An 18,302-nucleotide genomic window follows, 5' to 3' on the forward strand; every position below is an offset into this window, starting at 1 on the left:
AGAAAGTATAATATTATGTGTATGTATATATAAATTGTATAGAGGTATTTAAATTTAAAATAAATGTAAAACCTATTTTTGGATGGGGAAAAAGGATTTTTTTGGCGACCGTTTTTTCTGATACATTTATTTGCATAGTTGCATTGTCGCATATGTATTTGAGGAGTATTCTATATCTAGAATCAATCCTTGCGTTATTCAATTCATTCCTTATAATACGGCCCAGAGTTCGATGGAATTGAATGCCTTATTGTAATCCAAAAATTCCAAATGAAGAGGTTCATTTTATTCGTTGCACTTTTCAATAAGTTTCGTTATTGTTTGTAGGTGTTCTATGGTACTATGTCAACAGGCTGGTAACTATCGAATTTATTTGATAGCCTGTTAGTAATTATTTTGGTAAGCATTCTGTACGGATGTGCCAACAGGCTTATTGGTTTACAATTTTCGCGTTTGTGGTAGCTACATATTAGGTTTATGTATATATTATAGTATAGGACGCACTCAACGCGTGTATAATATAGGTATAGAACTTCTTTTTGGATTGAGAAAAAGCATTGAATTCGCAACCGTCATCGCTACGGCGAGATATTAGTAATTTATATACTATAGGTTGAATTGCGTATGTATAAGTTCGAACGAAGTTATAATGGTTGGAGGAGGTATAGAATGTGTACCTGAAGGAGCTTGCGAAGCAAGCGTATAAGGGGCCACACGGTCCCTACTCCAATTATTATAAGTGATTAGTGTTTAAAGTATTTTTGAAGTGAAAACTTCTGTAGAGATTTTGTGCACTTTCTGGATGGGGAAAAAGCATTGAATTCGTGACCGTTATCGCTTCGCCGAAATAAATTCTGTACGTTTATGTATTATGTTTATGTATATATAAATAGTATATGATGCACCCACTGAGTATATAATGTAGGTATATAACTTCTCTTTGGATGAGGAAAAAGCATTGAACTCGCGATTGTTATCGACACGGCAGATATTAGTAATTTATATACTATAGGTTGAATTGCCGTTGAGTTCGACCGAAGTTGTAATGGTTGAAGGAGGGATAGAGTGTGTACCCGAAGGGGCTTGCTTCGTAAGAAGTTTTCACTTCTGTCGGCACTCCCACGAGTGCCCTAATTTTTTTTTATTTTTAATGTCATTGGTCTAACGTAAATAAATTAACCTATTTTTTAACTCTAAAGAGATTTATTGCTTGTTTTAATAGTTTTTTCTTCCAAACTTGGTATGTATGAAAAGTTCTTTTAAAATCTGCAAAAATATACAGGGTGTCCCATTTAAAGTAAATAAGTTAAGGGTATTTCCGGTGAAACCGGAAGTGGAGTCGTAACAAAAAATATGGCAACAGATGCCTTTTGCGTCACTGTACTTGCATGCAAAGTTTCATAAATATTGTTCTTTTCGTTTCAAAGATATTTGCTTAGTTCCATACTTTATCCCAACTCTGTATAATAGTTTACTTTAAGCTGTTGATGTAGACAAAAATAATTTGTTAACGAAAAATTGACTCTTGATTTCGAGATTTTGGCATTATCAAAAAAATATCGAACTAAACCCAAACTCTCTTTTCTTATTGAGACAGTCATATACGTTGTTTTAAAATAAAGGATAGGTATAATAGTAGGATAAGACATGCAAGTAGTAAGTTTAGAATTCTAATAATTGTTACCTTACTACTATTATAATTTGAAGTATGGTTTGAAGCACAATATAGTTGAAGTTCAAGTGTTTGAAACTAATATATCTACCTGATGACCATAGAAGAACGATTTATTATCTAGATAACTAGTAAACGGTTCAAAATCTCATCGTTTACCAAGTTCTCTTCCCAGATGAGTCCAAAATTTAAGATCACCAAATGGTTGAGAATGGAGAGCGAACACCATATTCGATATGGAAATTTTGGTAAGGCGTAGGAGGTCATCATCAGAAGCTCTAGATTTAGTAATGTGGAAAGATTGAATAAAACTCTCAAGTTTATTACAAAAATGTGGGGAAAAATTGCCCCTAAAATTACTAATTTTTTGATCATTTTTAAATTTAAATAAGAAAATCATTAGGTATCACTTTTTTGAGAAAAATAATTCTAAATCGCCGAATCTCTTACTTCCTCGGCTTAAATGTAAAAACTGAAATGTCCACTTTTTTTCTGAAATTTGTAATTTTGCAGTATGTTTACCATGTTTAATTTTCTCAGTGTATAATTACTTTAGCAGCCGCAGGAGATATGGCGCGCCCACTGGGAGATTTTGATCTTCCGGTGAGCCCGCTTTTATTCTTGAGTGCGATTTTTCTTGGTTTTTAAAAATCGGCTACGCTGTGTGTACCTAAAGTTGGATTTATAGTTTGACGTAGCGTAGACGTAGACGCAACGTAGACGTAAGAAACGGACTGGAGACGGAAGAAAATATTATGTCAATTTATAGATCTACGTAGCGGAATTTTTGCGCATGAGTAGAAAGAGTAAACAATGACTTAATTCTAATTCAACAACATAGCCTATAAATTATACGAACAGTAAACAAACTTTGTGTTTATTTATTTATACTTATACTATTATTTATTATAATATTTATCTGTTTTGTGTGTTACATGGATTAGGAAATAAACGAAAGTATGCTCTTTGGTGCCGCATGCCGTGGGATTTCCAACTATTTTGTTCCATTTCCTGGTCTTTAAATGTTTATTGGATTTACCTATCGTATAATATGTGTGGATAACCACGAATTAGGCTAATAACAACTCATATTTATCTGAAATATTGAAATGACTCTATGATATATTTTTATTAAATTAATAACTTAACATCCATTGTATTAACAAAATTCGAATATGTTGACAATCAACTTTTTACACAACACAAGGAATGAGGGGGCGGGGCGGGTTCACTTTGAGTGACAGAACAAAATTCTGCCTTATGATTGGCCAGACGGAAGAAACGCACTGTAAAAGATGAAAGTTGGTCATCTCTTACCCTAATAACACAAAACATTCCATGAATGTTCCTAGAATGTACACACAGGACATTGAAAACATTCCTGGAATGTCCCCAAATGCACACGAATGTCCCTGGAAAGTACCAGGAAAGTGCTGTGTCAGCATTTTAAATATTCTTAGAATGTTCTGTTGGAACATTCCATGAATGTCTACGAATGTTCTTTGGACATTCACAGTCTATTTTTTAGACTGAATGTCTTGTTGGAACATTCCATGAATGTTCTTTGGACATTCACAGTATATTTTTAGACTGAATGTCTTGTTAGAACATTCCATGAATGTCTACGAACGTTCTTTGAACATTCACAGTATATTTTTTAGACATTCACTGAAATATATCGTCAGTAATGTGACAATACCTCCTATATGTTTTTTCATGAGGTTTGCAGGAGACGAAAAACATTTTTTAAGGTCACTTTCTGGTTTCGTACATATTCTGACTTTTTTTGTAGTAAATAGATAGTTGAATTTACTGCAAAACAAGTCAAAAAATATATGAAAACAGGAGGTGGCCGAAACAAGTTTTTAGTCTATCTTACAAATCTCTTGAAAAAAACAGATAGGAGGTACTGTCACATCACTGACGATATATGGCCATACCAAATAATACATCCTTGATAAATATAAACATTTTTATTGCAAAAAATCTTTATATACATTTTTTAATGTAATTTGCTGACATTCCTAAATATTATAAAAAAATGTGTCACATTTGCTTTGTAAACCTTTCTTTTGCTTTTCGTAGCCACATATTCCGTTTCCTTTCTGGTTTTTTGTAGACCACTTCTCTCAGCTGATTCTAAAAGAAAATAAAATAAAAGGTAATTTTTCTATCCTTTACAATTAACAATCAGAAGAAATATTATTTACAGGTAATAATATGCATAAATAATAATAATAAAAAAATAAATATTAAATAATATTTAAATAAATAATAAATAATATTTAATAAATAAAATAATAATAATGAACATTTTGTATTTTGACAACGACATCCGATGTGGAAGTAGAAACCTTAATAAAATTATTTTTTCAAGTAAATTGTGGCTTATTTCCCCATTAGAATAATTAATTACAAAAAAGCCACAAAGAAATAGATTTTTCACAAACAAATAAGTATTTAGTATTCATTATATTTATTGTTTTTATTATTTACTTTAATGTCCTACTGGTACATTATTTGACAAATAATGACATTTCGAAGTCTGTTAAGTACGATATAACGCCCTTGGGCATTAAATTTAAATAACGACTTAGATACTGTCAAGTTGACAAATATCAACCTAAGTAAAACTATGGTTACCACAATTACGTTACTACTGTTACTGGTAAATGTACTTATTTAAAAACTAATCAATTCAAAATTCATTCAAATTTTTCGCATATAAAGAATAATTTAGTCGGGCATTAAACGTTGAAGGCACCACAGGTATTATAATAATAACGCTTTCGGTCAACGTATATCCCTATAATACCCTTGGTACCTTAATAACTGTAACATAAGATTATACCTTAATTCTTGTTTTCGATTTCTGATGTGTTTATTTATTTACATTGAATATTAATCTGTTTTGTTGTATAATCTACTTCGCAATAATTATGTGATATATTTGACTTAAAATGAATTCAAAAATTTTTTGTAGTTGGGCAACAATGTCAACTTAGATCTCCGATGTAGATAATGAATTACAACAGTATCTATATTGTACGGACTGTATTATTAATTAGGTTATGCATATACCTGTGTGACATAAGCTATTGGAACAGCACAGTCTCTCAAACGAACAGATGAAAGTGAAGTTCTGTCAATATCTTTTTCTAAAAAGTGTTTTGAACATACTCCTCTATTAACAAATCTGATCTATACTTCATGTCTTCTTCGCAGGATCTTCTGGAAAGCTAAAAATACAAAATATATGCATTACTAAGCATTATTAACAAATTTTAGTTTTAAATAAAAAATATGATTAATGAACTCACAAAATTATTATAAAACAGCTTAGAAATTGTTTATTAGTATAGTCGGTTCCCCAAACTCAGACACAACTGGCTAGTGATTTTAGTAGGTAATTTTTTTTGTTTTTGGCCAATTTTGCGAAAATTACAGTAATTAGTACTGAGACTGAGTTTAGCAAATCGACTATAATATTCTGTGTATTCATTAGTTGGTACTGCATATTATAGTGTGTGGTCTACCATCCTATTTATAAACGCATACACTAGCAAAAACGCAAAAAGAATTATTTTAGTTTTACAAATCCTTTTGTTATTACCTATCTCTATTTACTATTTTAGTTAGGAATAAGCGAAGTTTGTGGCTTATTCACAATTATTATTAAAATAATAAATGGATATGACCAATTATTAACTTATAAAATAAAATAATAATTCTTCTGATTTATGCCTTTTATTCACTTTGTTATATCTACGTTACTTAAAAGATTTTTTATGAATAGTATTATTAGGGTATTAATAGTATTAATTTATTTTCTGAAATACAGGGCATGCTTTCGTTTACATATTTGCATACTAACCTTTTAATAGGGCTTTTCATTCACAGTCATTTGTTTTGAGCTTCTGCATAGCCACCGTAAAGTAAAGGTGGCTATGGCTTCTGTCATAATTGAAACGTTATTCCTGCAGATTTTTTTATCTACATTTGTTTCTGCTACTCCAACTGCGTTAAAAACAGGACACCATTTTATGCACTATGTTAATAATACTATTAAAGCTATTATAAAAGTATCCGAATTAAAAAAATATTCTTAAAAAGCACAAATAATACAAACAACTAAAAACAATCCACGGCAAGGCAAGGTCGCCAAGATGAAGATGCCAAGATGGCCGAAGCGAGGTCGTTGGTTGGTCGTTTTTAGTCACGTGATGCCCTCTCAAGCGCCATGCACAAAAATATATGCACGGCGAATTTGAAAATGAACGCAAAAGAAATAAATATAAATGCCTCTCTTGGGTTTTGCATCAGTTATAAGTATTTTTTTTATTAACAAAATCGCATTCCAAATTGAATATTCGCGAACAATAATTTTTATTACATTTGTATGTTTATAATCTTGGGAAACTCTTTAAATTTGACATATTATTGCACTGTAGGCCTAAAATGTCACTTAGTTTGTCTGGTATGTTATAAGTAATGTTGTATCTCTTACACGTATGTATTATTTCGCAACTTAAAATATAGGAACATTGGTAGTATGTTCACAGAATGTCTTATGGTAACATTCCAGGAATAATTTAAACAGATGTTCACCGAATGTTCCCTAAATGTCCAGGACATTCAAATATTGATAGAACTTTGGTAGTACATTCCTGGAATGTTGTGTGTTGTTAGGGTATGTTACGTTACGTTTCTCTTACGTTCCGTCAGGCGCTTGCGTTCATCTATAAACACGAGTACACAAAATTCGGTGTTGATCTTTTCCAGTGCGTCTCCGTTGCGTCTACGTCTACGCTACGTCAAACTATAAATCCAACTTAATCTCGTTTTGAGTTTCCTTCGTCTGTTCACTGATAAATTTAATTGCGTGTAAGCATACAAGTCCTTAACAACTAAATTCATGTTTTTATTCTTTCTGTAATATTTCTCGCTATAGGTATCTTTCTTAGCAAGAATCCAAGAATTACATATAGCAATCGTATACAATTGTATATAGGGTGAGGCAGATAACTGGCCTATTAGAAATATTTAGAGAACTAAAGACAACAGAATCATGAAGATTGAAATGAAGGGGTTTTGAAGGGTGATTTATTTAATGAAAATATTTTCATCAATTTGCCACTTCCAGTTATACCGGAAGTTGCTTAAAACTTCGTTTTTTTAAATGGAATACCCTGTATATTTTTACATTTTTAGATTCTACTCGATGTTTCTTTCTTAAAATCTGCGGTTTTGTAATGTTATACAGGGTAGTTTAAAAGCTAATTACGTTTTTTTTATTAATTTCGTAGCAATTTTCACAACCGGTAGAATTGTAGTACCCATATAACAATTTCATGTTCTTAGTAGATTCATAGAACATACTTTTCAGAAAAAGTATATACTTAGAATATGCGTAATTACCATTGCGAATGTGCAGAGCATATACTGAGTATATACTACATTACAGTACTTCAACGTTCTATGTATATACTTAGAATGTACTACCGCACTTCTTTTCAGTATATACCAAGAACATACTTTTTAGAAGATTCTAAGGAGGTGCTATAAACCTTCTATTTATATACTTAGAATGTACTATCGCCCATATTTTTAGTATATGGGAAGAATATTCCAAGGAAGTGCTATATACCTTCTAGTTACATACTTAGAATGTACTAGGGCACATATTTTTAGTATATGGGAAGAATATTCCAAGGAAGTGCTATATACCTTCTATGTATATACTTAGAATGTACTATCGCACATATTTTTAGTATATGGGAAGAATATTCCAAGGATGTGCTATATTTCTCAGAAGTATGTTTTCAACATCACCCAATCTCATCCTAGGTTCTACTAATATATTATATTTACATATTCTAATTGCATATGAGAATGTATAGTTATTACATTCTACAATATTACGTAAAAAGTAAGTATAAAATATATAAACTTTAGTTAGTTATATAGGTACCTATGTATAATAAATATTATATGGGTAAGTAGCCTATATATAAAATATAAGTTATATATTTAGTTATTATGTGCACATCAAAATAAAAATGCTGCTTATATAATTATATAATAGCCAAATATATAATATAATATGTATGTAAATTACTAAAATTTATAGGTATCTATATACATTATACATACTTTTACTTACTAGGTATTTAGGAAATATTGAAGTACCAATATGAATTTATTATTTTCAAGCTGCTTTTTATGTTCTTAAAATGTTTTAGTCCTTGTAGCTAGAACTACAATCGCTTCGTCCTCACAGCGTAGACATAAATGCCTTCCTTAACTGTACTGGAAACTATTTTCATATTTTGTCTTTTTGTTACCTACCCCCTTCCCTTGTGCAGGTATAAAATATGCAATGTAAGGAGTCAGAATAACAATGAATGGCCGTTTCCGGATTCCCGAAAATTATAGGTAAAAATATTTTTATGGTATAAACTCAAATCAAAATGATTCATTTCAATTGAAAATGAAACGAGAATTTCTCATTTTTCTTCAATAGAATTAAGTTTTAAACTTTTTTACCATACAATTAAAACGGTTTAAAAAAATGATGAATTAGATAGTTCAGTAGTACCAACCAAAATACCTAAATTTTATTAATTATTCTTAACGCGAAGTTGATAATCTATAGGCTAACATTATTCTTCTTCCTATAGGTACATACAGTATATTCTTTTTAAGATATTTTAAAAGTATATACAAGTATGTGTTAAGCATATACTTTTGTATATACTTACGCATATACTAAGAATATTCGATTAAGGTATATTCTAAGATTAAACTTTTACGAACATTCCGAGATACTACGTACACGAATGTGCTCAGTACATTCGGTGCAAGAATATTCTTCGAAGCACATGCAAAGAACATGAAATTTAGAATGTTTTTTATGGTACATGCTATGCTTGTACTACGCATATACTAAAAAGGATAGGTATACTTCGACGAATGTTGGCAGGATATGCTTAGAACATGATGCGAACATCATTGTAATGTGGGTAGTTGGATATCAAAAACTCTATTTATGTTAAAATGATTTTTAATATAGTCCACAATTATTAAAAATTATTAGTATGGCTAGATGTTAAATTTTAGTATACAGGGTTGGTCGAAACTCGCAATGAGGATTTTCTAAATTTTCTTAAATGGAACACCCTGTATTTTAGTATTGCAATGAAAAGACATTTTATGGTACTTTTTTATTTCTTAAGCATTCCCTATACCTAAATGCTTTAATTTGTGCTTAATTGTTAATCGCGCCAAGAATGTTAACTACGTAGATATTTTGATAGCTCAACCATTATTGGCAATTTTAAAGATCAGTCTAAATTAATATTGTATTTATTTCCGAAAAATTATTTGTGATTGAATATTTTCACGGCCAACCTAATAAAATTTCACGTATTTATTTGTTGAAATTAATGTTTGGCTTGAATCACCAATAACTCTCAAATTAAAGCAGTTAGGTATAGGGTGTTCTATTTAAGAAAACTCAAGAAATACTCTTTCCGAGTTTCGACCAACCCTGTATAGTACAATTCAACATTTAGCGATACTAACAATTTTTAACAATAGTAGACTATATTAAAAATCATTTGAACATAAATAGAGTTTTTGATGTCAAACTACTATATACAACTCTACAGGGTGTGAATATTGCTAGGAAATTAAGAAAAAAACGTAATTATCTTTTAAACTACCCTGTATAACATTACAAAACCTCATATTTTAAGAAAGAAGACATCCAGGAGAATCCAAAAATGTAAAACTATACAGGATGTTCCATTTAAAAAAGAATGTGTGTGTACTTTGTACGCACGTAAGAAGTTATACTTCTACTACATATTATGTGATTTTTAAGACAATACCAAAAATTTAAAAAAATAAAAGAATAAAACGCACACAAACACATTGAAAAATGCCACAAAGAAAAAATGATTTCTGAACGATAATAATTGTTGGCAAAAATTTTAAATACGCATTTTCTGAAAAAAAAATTATATAACAAATATACTTACAATCATAACATGCATAAAAAAATAAAAAAATAAAACTTGCATCGGGAATTGAACCCTTGAATTTCGTGCCGCTTTGACTCGTAACCGAAGCGTAGACTCACTCGTCCAATCCCACATTATTTATCATGTGGAAAAATACGGTAACTGAACGTTTTACTGTTTGACAGTTGTTTTGAAAATTAAATTATGTAGTTTTTGTGGAAGAAAATATAAAAATATAACAAAACAGTAAGAAAACAATATATTACATGAAGATTGGTAGAACTTTTGTTGGTAATCAAATTAAGTATGTAAATCAAAGCATTACATACCTACTAGATAAATAAATCTACGCCAAAAAATCATAATTTAAAAATAAAAATCGAACCTAATTTGGGATTTCTCTCTAAAATCCGCATTCTTGAGAAAATAAATGTATGTATTTCAACCTAATCCAAATGTATAATTACAATATGATTATAATAAAAACTACTTACCAAATTATAATGAGTTTTTCTTGTCCAAAATAGTCCAAAAGTCCAAAAATATAGGTATATGAAAACTATTTAAAAAGGCAGTATAACTATTAACTAACTTTTGTTTGTTGTTTCTTTTCACACAAATTTTAAAACGCAACAACCATAAATAATCTAACTACAGCTGTGCCACAGCCGCCATATTGAATAATTTTTGACATGTCATTTGAACATCCAATCAGAACAAAGTTATAATGCGCATGCGCCCGGTCGCTAGGTTTTTCCCATATAAAAATTTACCCTCTATCGCCGGTAAAGAAGTATAACTTCAAAAACGAAGGTATAAGCCACTTCCGGTATAACCGGAAGTAGCAAATCGATGAAAATATTTTCATTAAAGAGATCACTCTTCAAAACCCCTTCATTCCAATTTTCATGATTCTGTTTCCTTTAGTTCTCGAGATATTTCTAATAGGACTTTTATCTGCCTCACCCTGTATAATTGTTTATTACTTTTAAGTAGGTAATAACAATTATTATTGAGGTGTCCAAATAATATGCAGTCTACCGTCGCGCTTCTGCTATTGCTTGCGGTCTACCTGTGCGGCTAAACAACACCATTAGGTATAACCTTTTCTCAGAAGGGTTTGCACATGTTAATGAAAGAGAGCAAACCGTTTGTAGGCAAAATGTTTATGGCTAAGTAGAAATAAATATTTTCAGGAATATACAATAAACTTATTTATCTATTACAGTACAAGTACAACCTGCCACATCATCTGGACTTCTCCATATCAGGACGGTTCTGCAGCCCGCATCTACCGAAATCTACCGAGAAAGGCAGTCCTGCTGGTGGACAATTCACCCTCTCATCCTGACCCAAAAGAACTAAAAGTTGGCGAAACAAAGCGTCTTTTCCCCCCCAAATGTGACATATATCCCTCTGTCAGCGTGTCAGCCTATATGGATCAAGGTATTATATAGAATCTATAAAACATGTTTATCGACGAAAGTTATTGACGGCGTTGATTACTGGAATGTATGAAGGAGAAACCGTTTCCGAGACTAGAAAAGAAGTGGTCTTGATATCCGGATTTTTTCATATCCGGGTAGGTCTGTCGCCACATTGATCCGGATACGGCAGGTTTTCTGTACATATTAAATAACACAATAATTTTCTTCGTTGCTGGGGTGTCTGCATAACTTTTATAACCTAGAATTATTGACTGCCTTTCTCTCTTAAATTAAAGGTTACACATATTTTTTGAAGATATTCTTCTTTAGCGGCGAATCGATCGAGGGTAAAATTTGATTGATCCGCGCGCATGCGCACACCGACAGTATGGTATTAGTTGTTATACGGGCTCTGATTGGGTGTTGAAATTTTGAAATGATCTGTCAATAATTGTTCAATATGGAGGTTATCGGTAAACAAAAATATTGTATAATATTAGTTTTTATTGATATGTGGACAGAAATAAAATCAAATTTATAATTATAGTGACTTTTTAAATAGTTTTGAAAAGCCGCAGGTACGTAATTCTAAATGTTTCAGTTGAAAATACCTAATAGTTTCAATAACTATCTATTTGGAAAATGTAAACAAAATAATGTAGTTACCTATTAGTAGGCAATGCTTTAATTTACATAATCTGATTACGAACAAACTTTCTACAAATCTTCATCTCATATATCGTTTTCTTACTCTATATTTTGTTGTATTTTATTTCGACCAAAATCAAACTAATAATTTTAGTAAATTCATATAAATTTATGGTGTAAACGTTTAGTTTGTGCATATTCCCACATGACGTATACGAGAGTTTGGTGCAGTTTGAAATGGCGTCAACTTTCGTATGGCGCGGTAGACGTGAAGTGGGTTCAAGCCCCAAGCAAGTTATTATTTTTTTTATTTTTTTTTATAGATTTTATGATTGTAAGTATATTATTATATAATTTTTGAAGATATTCTTCTTTTTTGAAAGTGGTAGATAAGAAAGTTAGTTTGATTTTTAAATAAAATAAGTACAAATAACCTTTTAAGTATATTTACTTCGTTTAAATTACCTATTATATAATAGAAGAATATCTTCTTACGTGCGTACAAAGTACACACACATTCTTTTTTTTTTAAGTTGGGGTGCATTTTTGTAAATTTTTAGTCCCCTTTCATTTTATATTTATTTTCCTCCAAATAAAAATACTACATAAATGTGAATATAGTATAATATATATTGTACAACAAGTGAGAAAAAGACATTTCTCACGAGCGCAGAAGTTTTTTGGCACGAGCCGAGGTACGAGGCGAGGGCCGCAAATCAAGTGAGGGAGAAATATGTCATTTTCTTATGTGTTGTACATTGTACTTTTTCTATGGATGCGGTTTTGTCAAGAGTTCAAACTTCAAAATTAAATAATTTAGGTGCTGTAAGGTATATTATATGCATATTATATTGAAATAAAATACATATACATGTAGGTATTTAATATTTTTAAAATTTATATACATACTTACGTTTATTTGAAATTCTAATTAACAGTTGATTATTTTTGAGCATCTTTGAAAGGTAATTCCTGGTAAGATTCGCTTCAACACCTTTTTTTGATAACATTAATTATTGTGTTTGTATTGTGCATCTTACCATGGAAACGGCGATCATATGTATGTAGGTACGTAGGAGAACCCGTGGGAAAAAATATATCTCACTGCAATGGCCGACTTTTCTAACTGCCTGAGAAATTGTTCGTTTTGAATGTATGTAAGTAGTGAGAGAAGTTGCACATTGTATAGTATCCATAGAAAAATATTTTTTCTATGGATGCTATACAATGTGCAACTTCTCTCACTACTTACATACATTCAAAACGAACAATTTCTCAGGGTGTGAGAAAAGTCGGCCATTGCAGTGAGAAATATTTTTTCTCACGGGTTCCATACGTAGAATCGCGGTTTCCATGGTAACATGCACAATACAAACACAAATATATTTGTCAAATAAAATGTGTCAAATCAAAACTTACGAGGAATTACCTTTCAAAACTGTTCAAATATAACTGGTAACTATAATTTTAAATAAATAAAAGTATATAAATATTAAGAATATTAAATACCTACATATGTATATAATGTGTATTTTATTTCAATTTTGGCATATAATCTACATAATATAGCACCTAAGTTATTTAATTTTGAAGATTGAACTCTTGACAAAAACGCATCCATAGAAAAAGTACAGTGTACAACACGTGAGAAAACGACATATTTCTCCCTCGCTTGATTTGCGGCCCTCGCCTCGTGCCAACAAACTTCTGCGCTCGTGAAAAATATGTCTTTTTTCTCTCTTGTTGTACAATATACTATTTTTCTACAGGAGTTTTCTAGCATTTCATTATTTTGCGCAAATCCTTCGGGTAGACCGCATAGTATAGTAGCACCAAGAATTGAATTAGTTTTCTTTATTTTCTACAATTTTTTAGAATTATTATAATTATTCATGTTTCACCAAAAATGTAAAATTTACTTCCAATGTACATACATACTCATAGCCGTTCCCAATGGGAACTTCCCATCCCTTCCATCTCTAAATTAATTTTTAATTCCAATCCAGTCCAAGTAGTCCAGGGAGCATCTGTTTTGAGATGGACGTTGAGAGGTGAGTCAAATTTTTTTGCAGAAATTGCTTGAAAATAAATCAAATAATAATATTTGAGTTATCCTCCCTCTCCGAAAGGTCCGGAACATTGTTTAAATAATCAAAATGTCAAAAAATTAAGGAAAAATTCGATTTTTTTCTTGGTTTTTTGATTATAACTTTAAAAGTGTTCATTTTCGAGAAAAGTTGTACTGACATGAAAGTTGCGAAATTAAATTTCCTACAATATAGAATTGGTTAAAAATTTAAAAAATAGTCACCCTAGTTGCAAAATAGCAATAATTGCGAAAAAACCATACAAAAACAAGTATTAGCATTTTACGTTTTTCAGCCATTTATGCTACACTTAGGACCTTCATATTTCACCCACAAAAACTTTATGATACAGTAAAACAATACTGTAAATTTCATTAAGATCGGTTCAATAGATTTTGCAAAATAAATTTTGCAATCCAGCTTTCGCAAAAAAAATTCATTTTTTCAAAATGCTACAGGACTGAAAATAAAGCAGATAGCAAGTTGAAATTTTTTTTGCCTATAGAAGTGTACTGTACCTTTCATTTGTAATTTTCAAAATTAAAATCGATTAATCACCACGGCGTCAGAAAATTTTTGAAATAAACAATAATTTTTGATGCTACGCGCAGGACAGCGGTGTCCGATTCACACAAGTTGATTTCCACCAAAATTTCTTCCAATCTTTATCTAATATATTATTTTCTTACTCTATATTTTGTTGTATTTTAATATTTTAATTCCACAAAAATCAAACTAATTTTATTATTGTTTGTGAAATATTGTTTAAACAATTGTATATGTTTAAAAATAATAAACTTTTATTATTTAAGTTAAAATATATGAACAAAGAAAGTTTTTGCTAATAAAAGTGTTATTTCAAAGGATAGAGTATGTGTTTTTATTTTGCAATAAACAAATTTATTTATTTATATCGAAATGTAATAAATATTAAAATGTATCAATCATTATCAAAGGTCATTGGAATGCCCAATCAGAGCAAACTATCCGCTGTCCTGCGCGTAGCACCAATAATTAATGTTTATTTAAAAAAATTCCTGACGCCGTGATGTTAATCGATTTTAATTTTGCAAAATTGCAAATGAAAGGTGCAGTACACTTATATACGCAAAAAAATTTTCAACTTGCTATCTGCTTTATTTTCAGTCCTGTAACATTTTGAAAAAATGAATTTTTTTTACGAAAGCTGGATTGCAAAATTTATTTTGCAAAATCTATTGAACCGATCTTAATGAAATTTACAGTATTGTTTTACTGTATCATAGAGTTTTTCATGGTGAAATATGAAGGTCCTAAGTGTAGCAAAAATGGTTGAAAAACGTTAAATGCGAATACTTGTTTTTGTATGTTTTTTTCGCAATTATTGCTATTTTGCAACAAGGGTGACTATTTTTTAAATTTTTAGCCAATTCTATATTGTAGGAAATTTAATTACGCAACTTTTATGTCAGTAAAAATTTTCTCGGAAATGAACACTTTTAAAGTTATAATCAAAAAACCAAGAAAAAAATCGAATTTTTCCTTGATTTTTTGACATTTTGATTATTTAAACAATGTTCCGGACCTTTTTGAGAGGGAGGATAACTCAATTATTACTATTTGATTTATTTTCAAGCAATTTCTGCAAAAAAATTTGAGTCACCTCTCAACGTCCAAATGTACTAATATTTTTACAGATGCGCCCTGGTCTAATGTTCCAAGTTCGAACTCGAACCGGTAGCCGGTAACCGGTTTTATTGCTACTCGTACTCGTACTCGACACCCTCGACACTCTCGTCGACACTTGACTTGACTGCGACTCTCGACTTGTTTTGTTCACTGTTTTGTTGATATTAATTACTTGCTTGTAGAAGAAATAGTGGTGGAAAGTTGAACATATTCCTTTTTTATATTGTTTTAATTACTTTTTGTCATTTGTATGTTTACTTAACTCTGTTAAAGACTAAATAAAAACTTTCGTTTCACGGAAAAATTGGATATCGACATTTGTATCCAAAGATAACCTTATTCTTGTGCGGTGTAATTTTGGAAAACCATGTAAGTTTGAATTTCTCTATTATAATGTTCATATATTATGGTGATTTTCACTCATTTGCTGATGTTTTATAGAAGACACAATAAGGACATTATGTGTTTACTTTATTTTTCTGGAATCTTTTATATTTCTATTTATTATAATAATCTTAATTATACTTATGTTCAGTACCGGCGCTAGGGTATAAGGCGCCCGCCTGCAAAAGAAGCATAGGCGTCCTTCGGTGTCTTTTAAATTAGTATTTTGTATAGCACCGACAGAAAAAAGGTCATTTTGGCGCCCCCCAAACAGGGGCGCCCGCCTGCAGTGCCCCCGTTATCGCCGGCCCTGCTTATGTTTATCATGTGTTCAATATAATTGGCCCCAAAAGTTAAATATATCAGTAAAGCTACTCTGATTAGTCTCAAATTTGAACAGTGGATTGGGGTTTACTTTTTATTCACTTTACAATCTATACATTTTTGCGATGAGCTCTAGTTTTTGTGTATTTCTCAATAAAAAACTGATATTTTGACATCTTTTTCTTTGGAAAAGTACATAATATGCCTTTTATACTGATAATCAGTTGCGTAGCTAGCCCCACTGCGGCCCCTATCCAAGTTTGTGTCTGGGTCTTCCCAACTCATTTTTTTTCAAAACTTCACAATTATTTCAGACTTTAAATCGACTGTACAAACTGAAGTGAACTCCAACAAACCAAAAAAAAAATAGATTTGAATTGTTGAGAATCACTTAAAAAACAGGGCAATGATAAACTCACTAATGACTCAGGTTGAGAGGGCTGTTTAGTAGATAGAGTTTATTGTCAGGATATAGACATCTTTTGTAATAAATCTATAAGGGCATTCTCATTTCTCTGGATAGTCGTCTAAACCAAATCGAGTACAACTTCCAGAGCGAACCATGGCTGGTGAGAGAAATCCTTGTGCTTAAAGTTTAGGTGGGCATACGACCGACAACAGCGTTTCTCATCAGCCATGGTTTGTTCCGGGAGCTGTAAGAATATTATAGCAGTAGGAAAATGAGTCTTTGTGTTTGAATTAACCTCCTCCAAAAATAAACGGCCAATAATTCAATTGCTGTTGTAAAACCTTTTGGAGATTGACTATACAACCTAGTAGTGAAATTCTGGAATAATTTTTTCAATTTTTTTGAAGTGAATTTTTGTTTTGGCATGTTGGGAGCCCTGTATGTCAGGGACCCCTATAATTAGTTTTAAACATTAACTAACACATTTGAAATTTTTGAAGAAACCTTACATAAATACTTAGGGCTTTGCATTCCTGTATGGAGTTTTAAAGCAGCTCTAGGAATTATTTTTTGTGAAAAATATTTGTGCATTTTTCATTTTGTTTTCCAGTAATATTATTTCTAACCATTTTTGCATTGTGATTAGTTTTTAATTTGTTTCCATAAACTGACAGACTTCTTTCCTAAATACTTTGTTATTCATCTATTCTTGTTTTTTTTTATAAAGAGCTCTCGTCTGCCTTTCCATGTCTGTTTGTCTGTGTGATAGTTTTTAACGAAAAATTTCTATCTTCCTGACATTTGGTATATAGGTTCAACTTAGTAAAAGAAAGAATTATATTGATTTGGGATCTTCAAATCAATAAAATCAAAGATATATTGTTCCTTTAAAACATAAATACATATTCTGTTAAATTTGGGATTAAAGGAAACATTTGCAAAAATAAAGGTGTGATAGCATGGAATTGCATCAGATCCATGAGATGATCATGGTTTACTACTTGAACATTAGGCAGTTTTGGCCTTTCACTTAATGTATTAATACTTTTAAACTTTTATTTAGCAGTAGACGTCACCAACGGCATAACCAGGATGATCCTAAGGGGGGTTACAACCTTCAATATGGCATGATTTGTCAACAACACATAATGGTGTTAAGCGTATTGAGCTCAAAGTAGATTCCAATGGGAGGGGAGGGGGGTTATAACCCCCCAACCTCCCCTGGTTTCGCCTTTGGATGCACAAGATAGTTGGTCTTGCTCTTCTTTTTTGGTTGTCCTTCAGCTTTACTTCATTTACTAATTATTTTTACTATTTCAACATCTTTGGCACTACTTACTTGTAATCGCACTCTGAAATATTCGCATTGATACACATTTCAAAACAATATTCTCTACTTCCTCTAGCGTGTCCTCTAGTCATGTACCGTGGATCTTTTTGTCTTATGTCTTATCCCTTTCTTACTGTAAAAGACTGTGATTGATAAACTTCCTTCCAGGATCACTTTATTTAATGTTTCTTTTACAGTCATTTTCAATAACCTAATAAGTTTGGTAGGTATTTTTCTCTATCAGTTTTGAGTTGTATGCATGCTTAAAATCTATAATAGTCCAGGGCGCATCTGCTTTGAGATGGACGTTGAGAGGTGACTCATATTTT

The 18,302-nt window shown here is 31.1% G+C and overlaps 1 protein-coding gene and 1 long non-coding RNA gene across 2 annotated transcripts in view; one reads left to right on the forward strand and one right to left on the reverse strand.

The window, feature by feature from the left end:
• Positions 1–3,630: 3,630 nt before the first annotated feature.
• On the reverse strand, positions 3,631–6,258 carry LOC126880674 (uncharacterized). Its single transcript, XR_007696669.1, has 3 exons — positions 5,547–6,258; positions 4,754–4,911; positions 3,631–3,811 (listed from the first exon to the last, which is right to left on the reverse strand). It is a non-coding gene; the product is annotated as an uncharacterized LOC126880674 (long non-coding RNA).
• A 9,360-nt stretch (positions 6,259–15,618) lies between these two features.
• The window catches only part of LOC114332933 (putative fatty acyl-CoA reductase CG8306), an 88,778-nt gene continuing 86,094 nt past the window's right edge, over positions 15,619–18,302 (forward strand). Inside the window, exon 1 of the mRNA XM_050642496.1 lies at positions 15,619–15,895. Coding sequence (XP_050498453.1) covers positions 15,894–15,895 — 2 coding nt within the window. The 5' untranslated portion in view covers positions 15,619–15,893. The remainder of the gene's footprint in view (positions 15,896–18,302) is intronic.

This window comes from Diabrotica virgifera, chromosome 2 (assembly GCF_917563875.1).
Source record: "Diabrotica virgifera virgifera chromosome 2, PGI_DIABVI_V3a".
NCBI lineage: Eukaryota > Metazoa > Arthropoda > Insecta > Coleoptera > Chrysomelidae > Diabrotica > Diabrotica virgifera.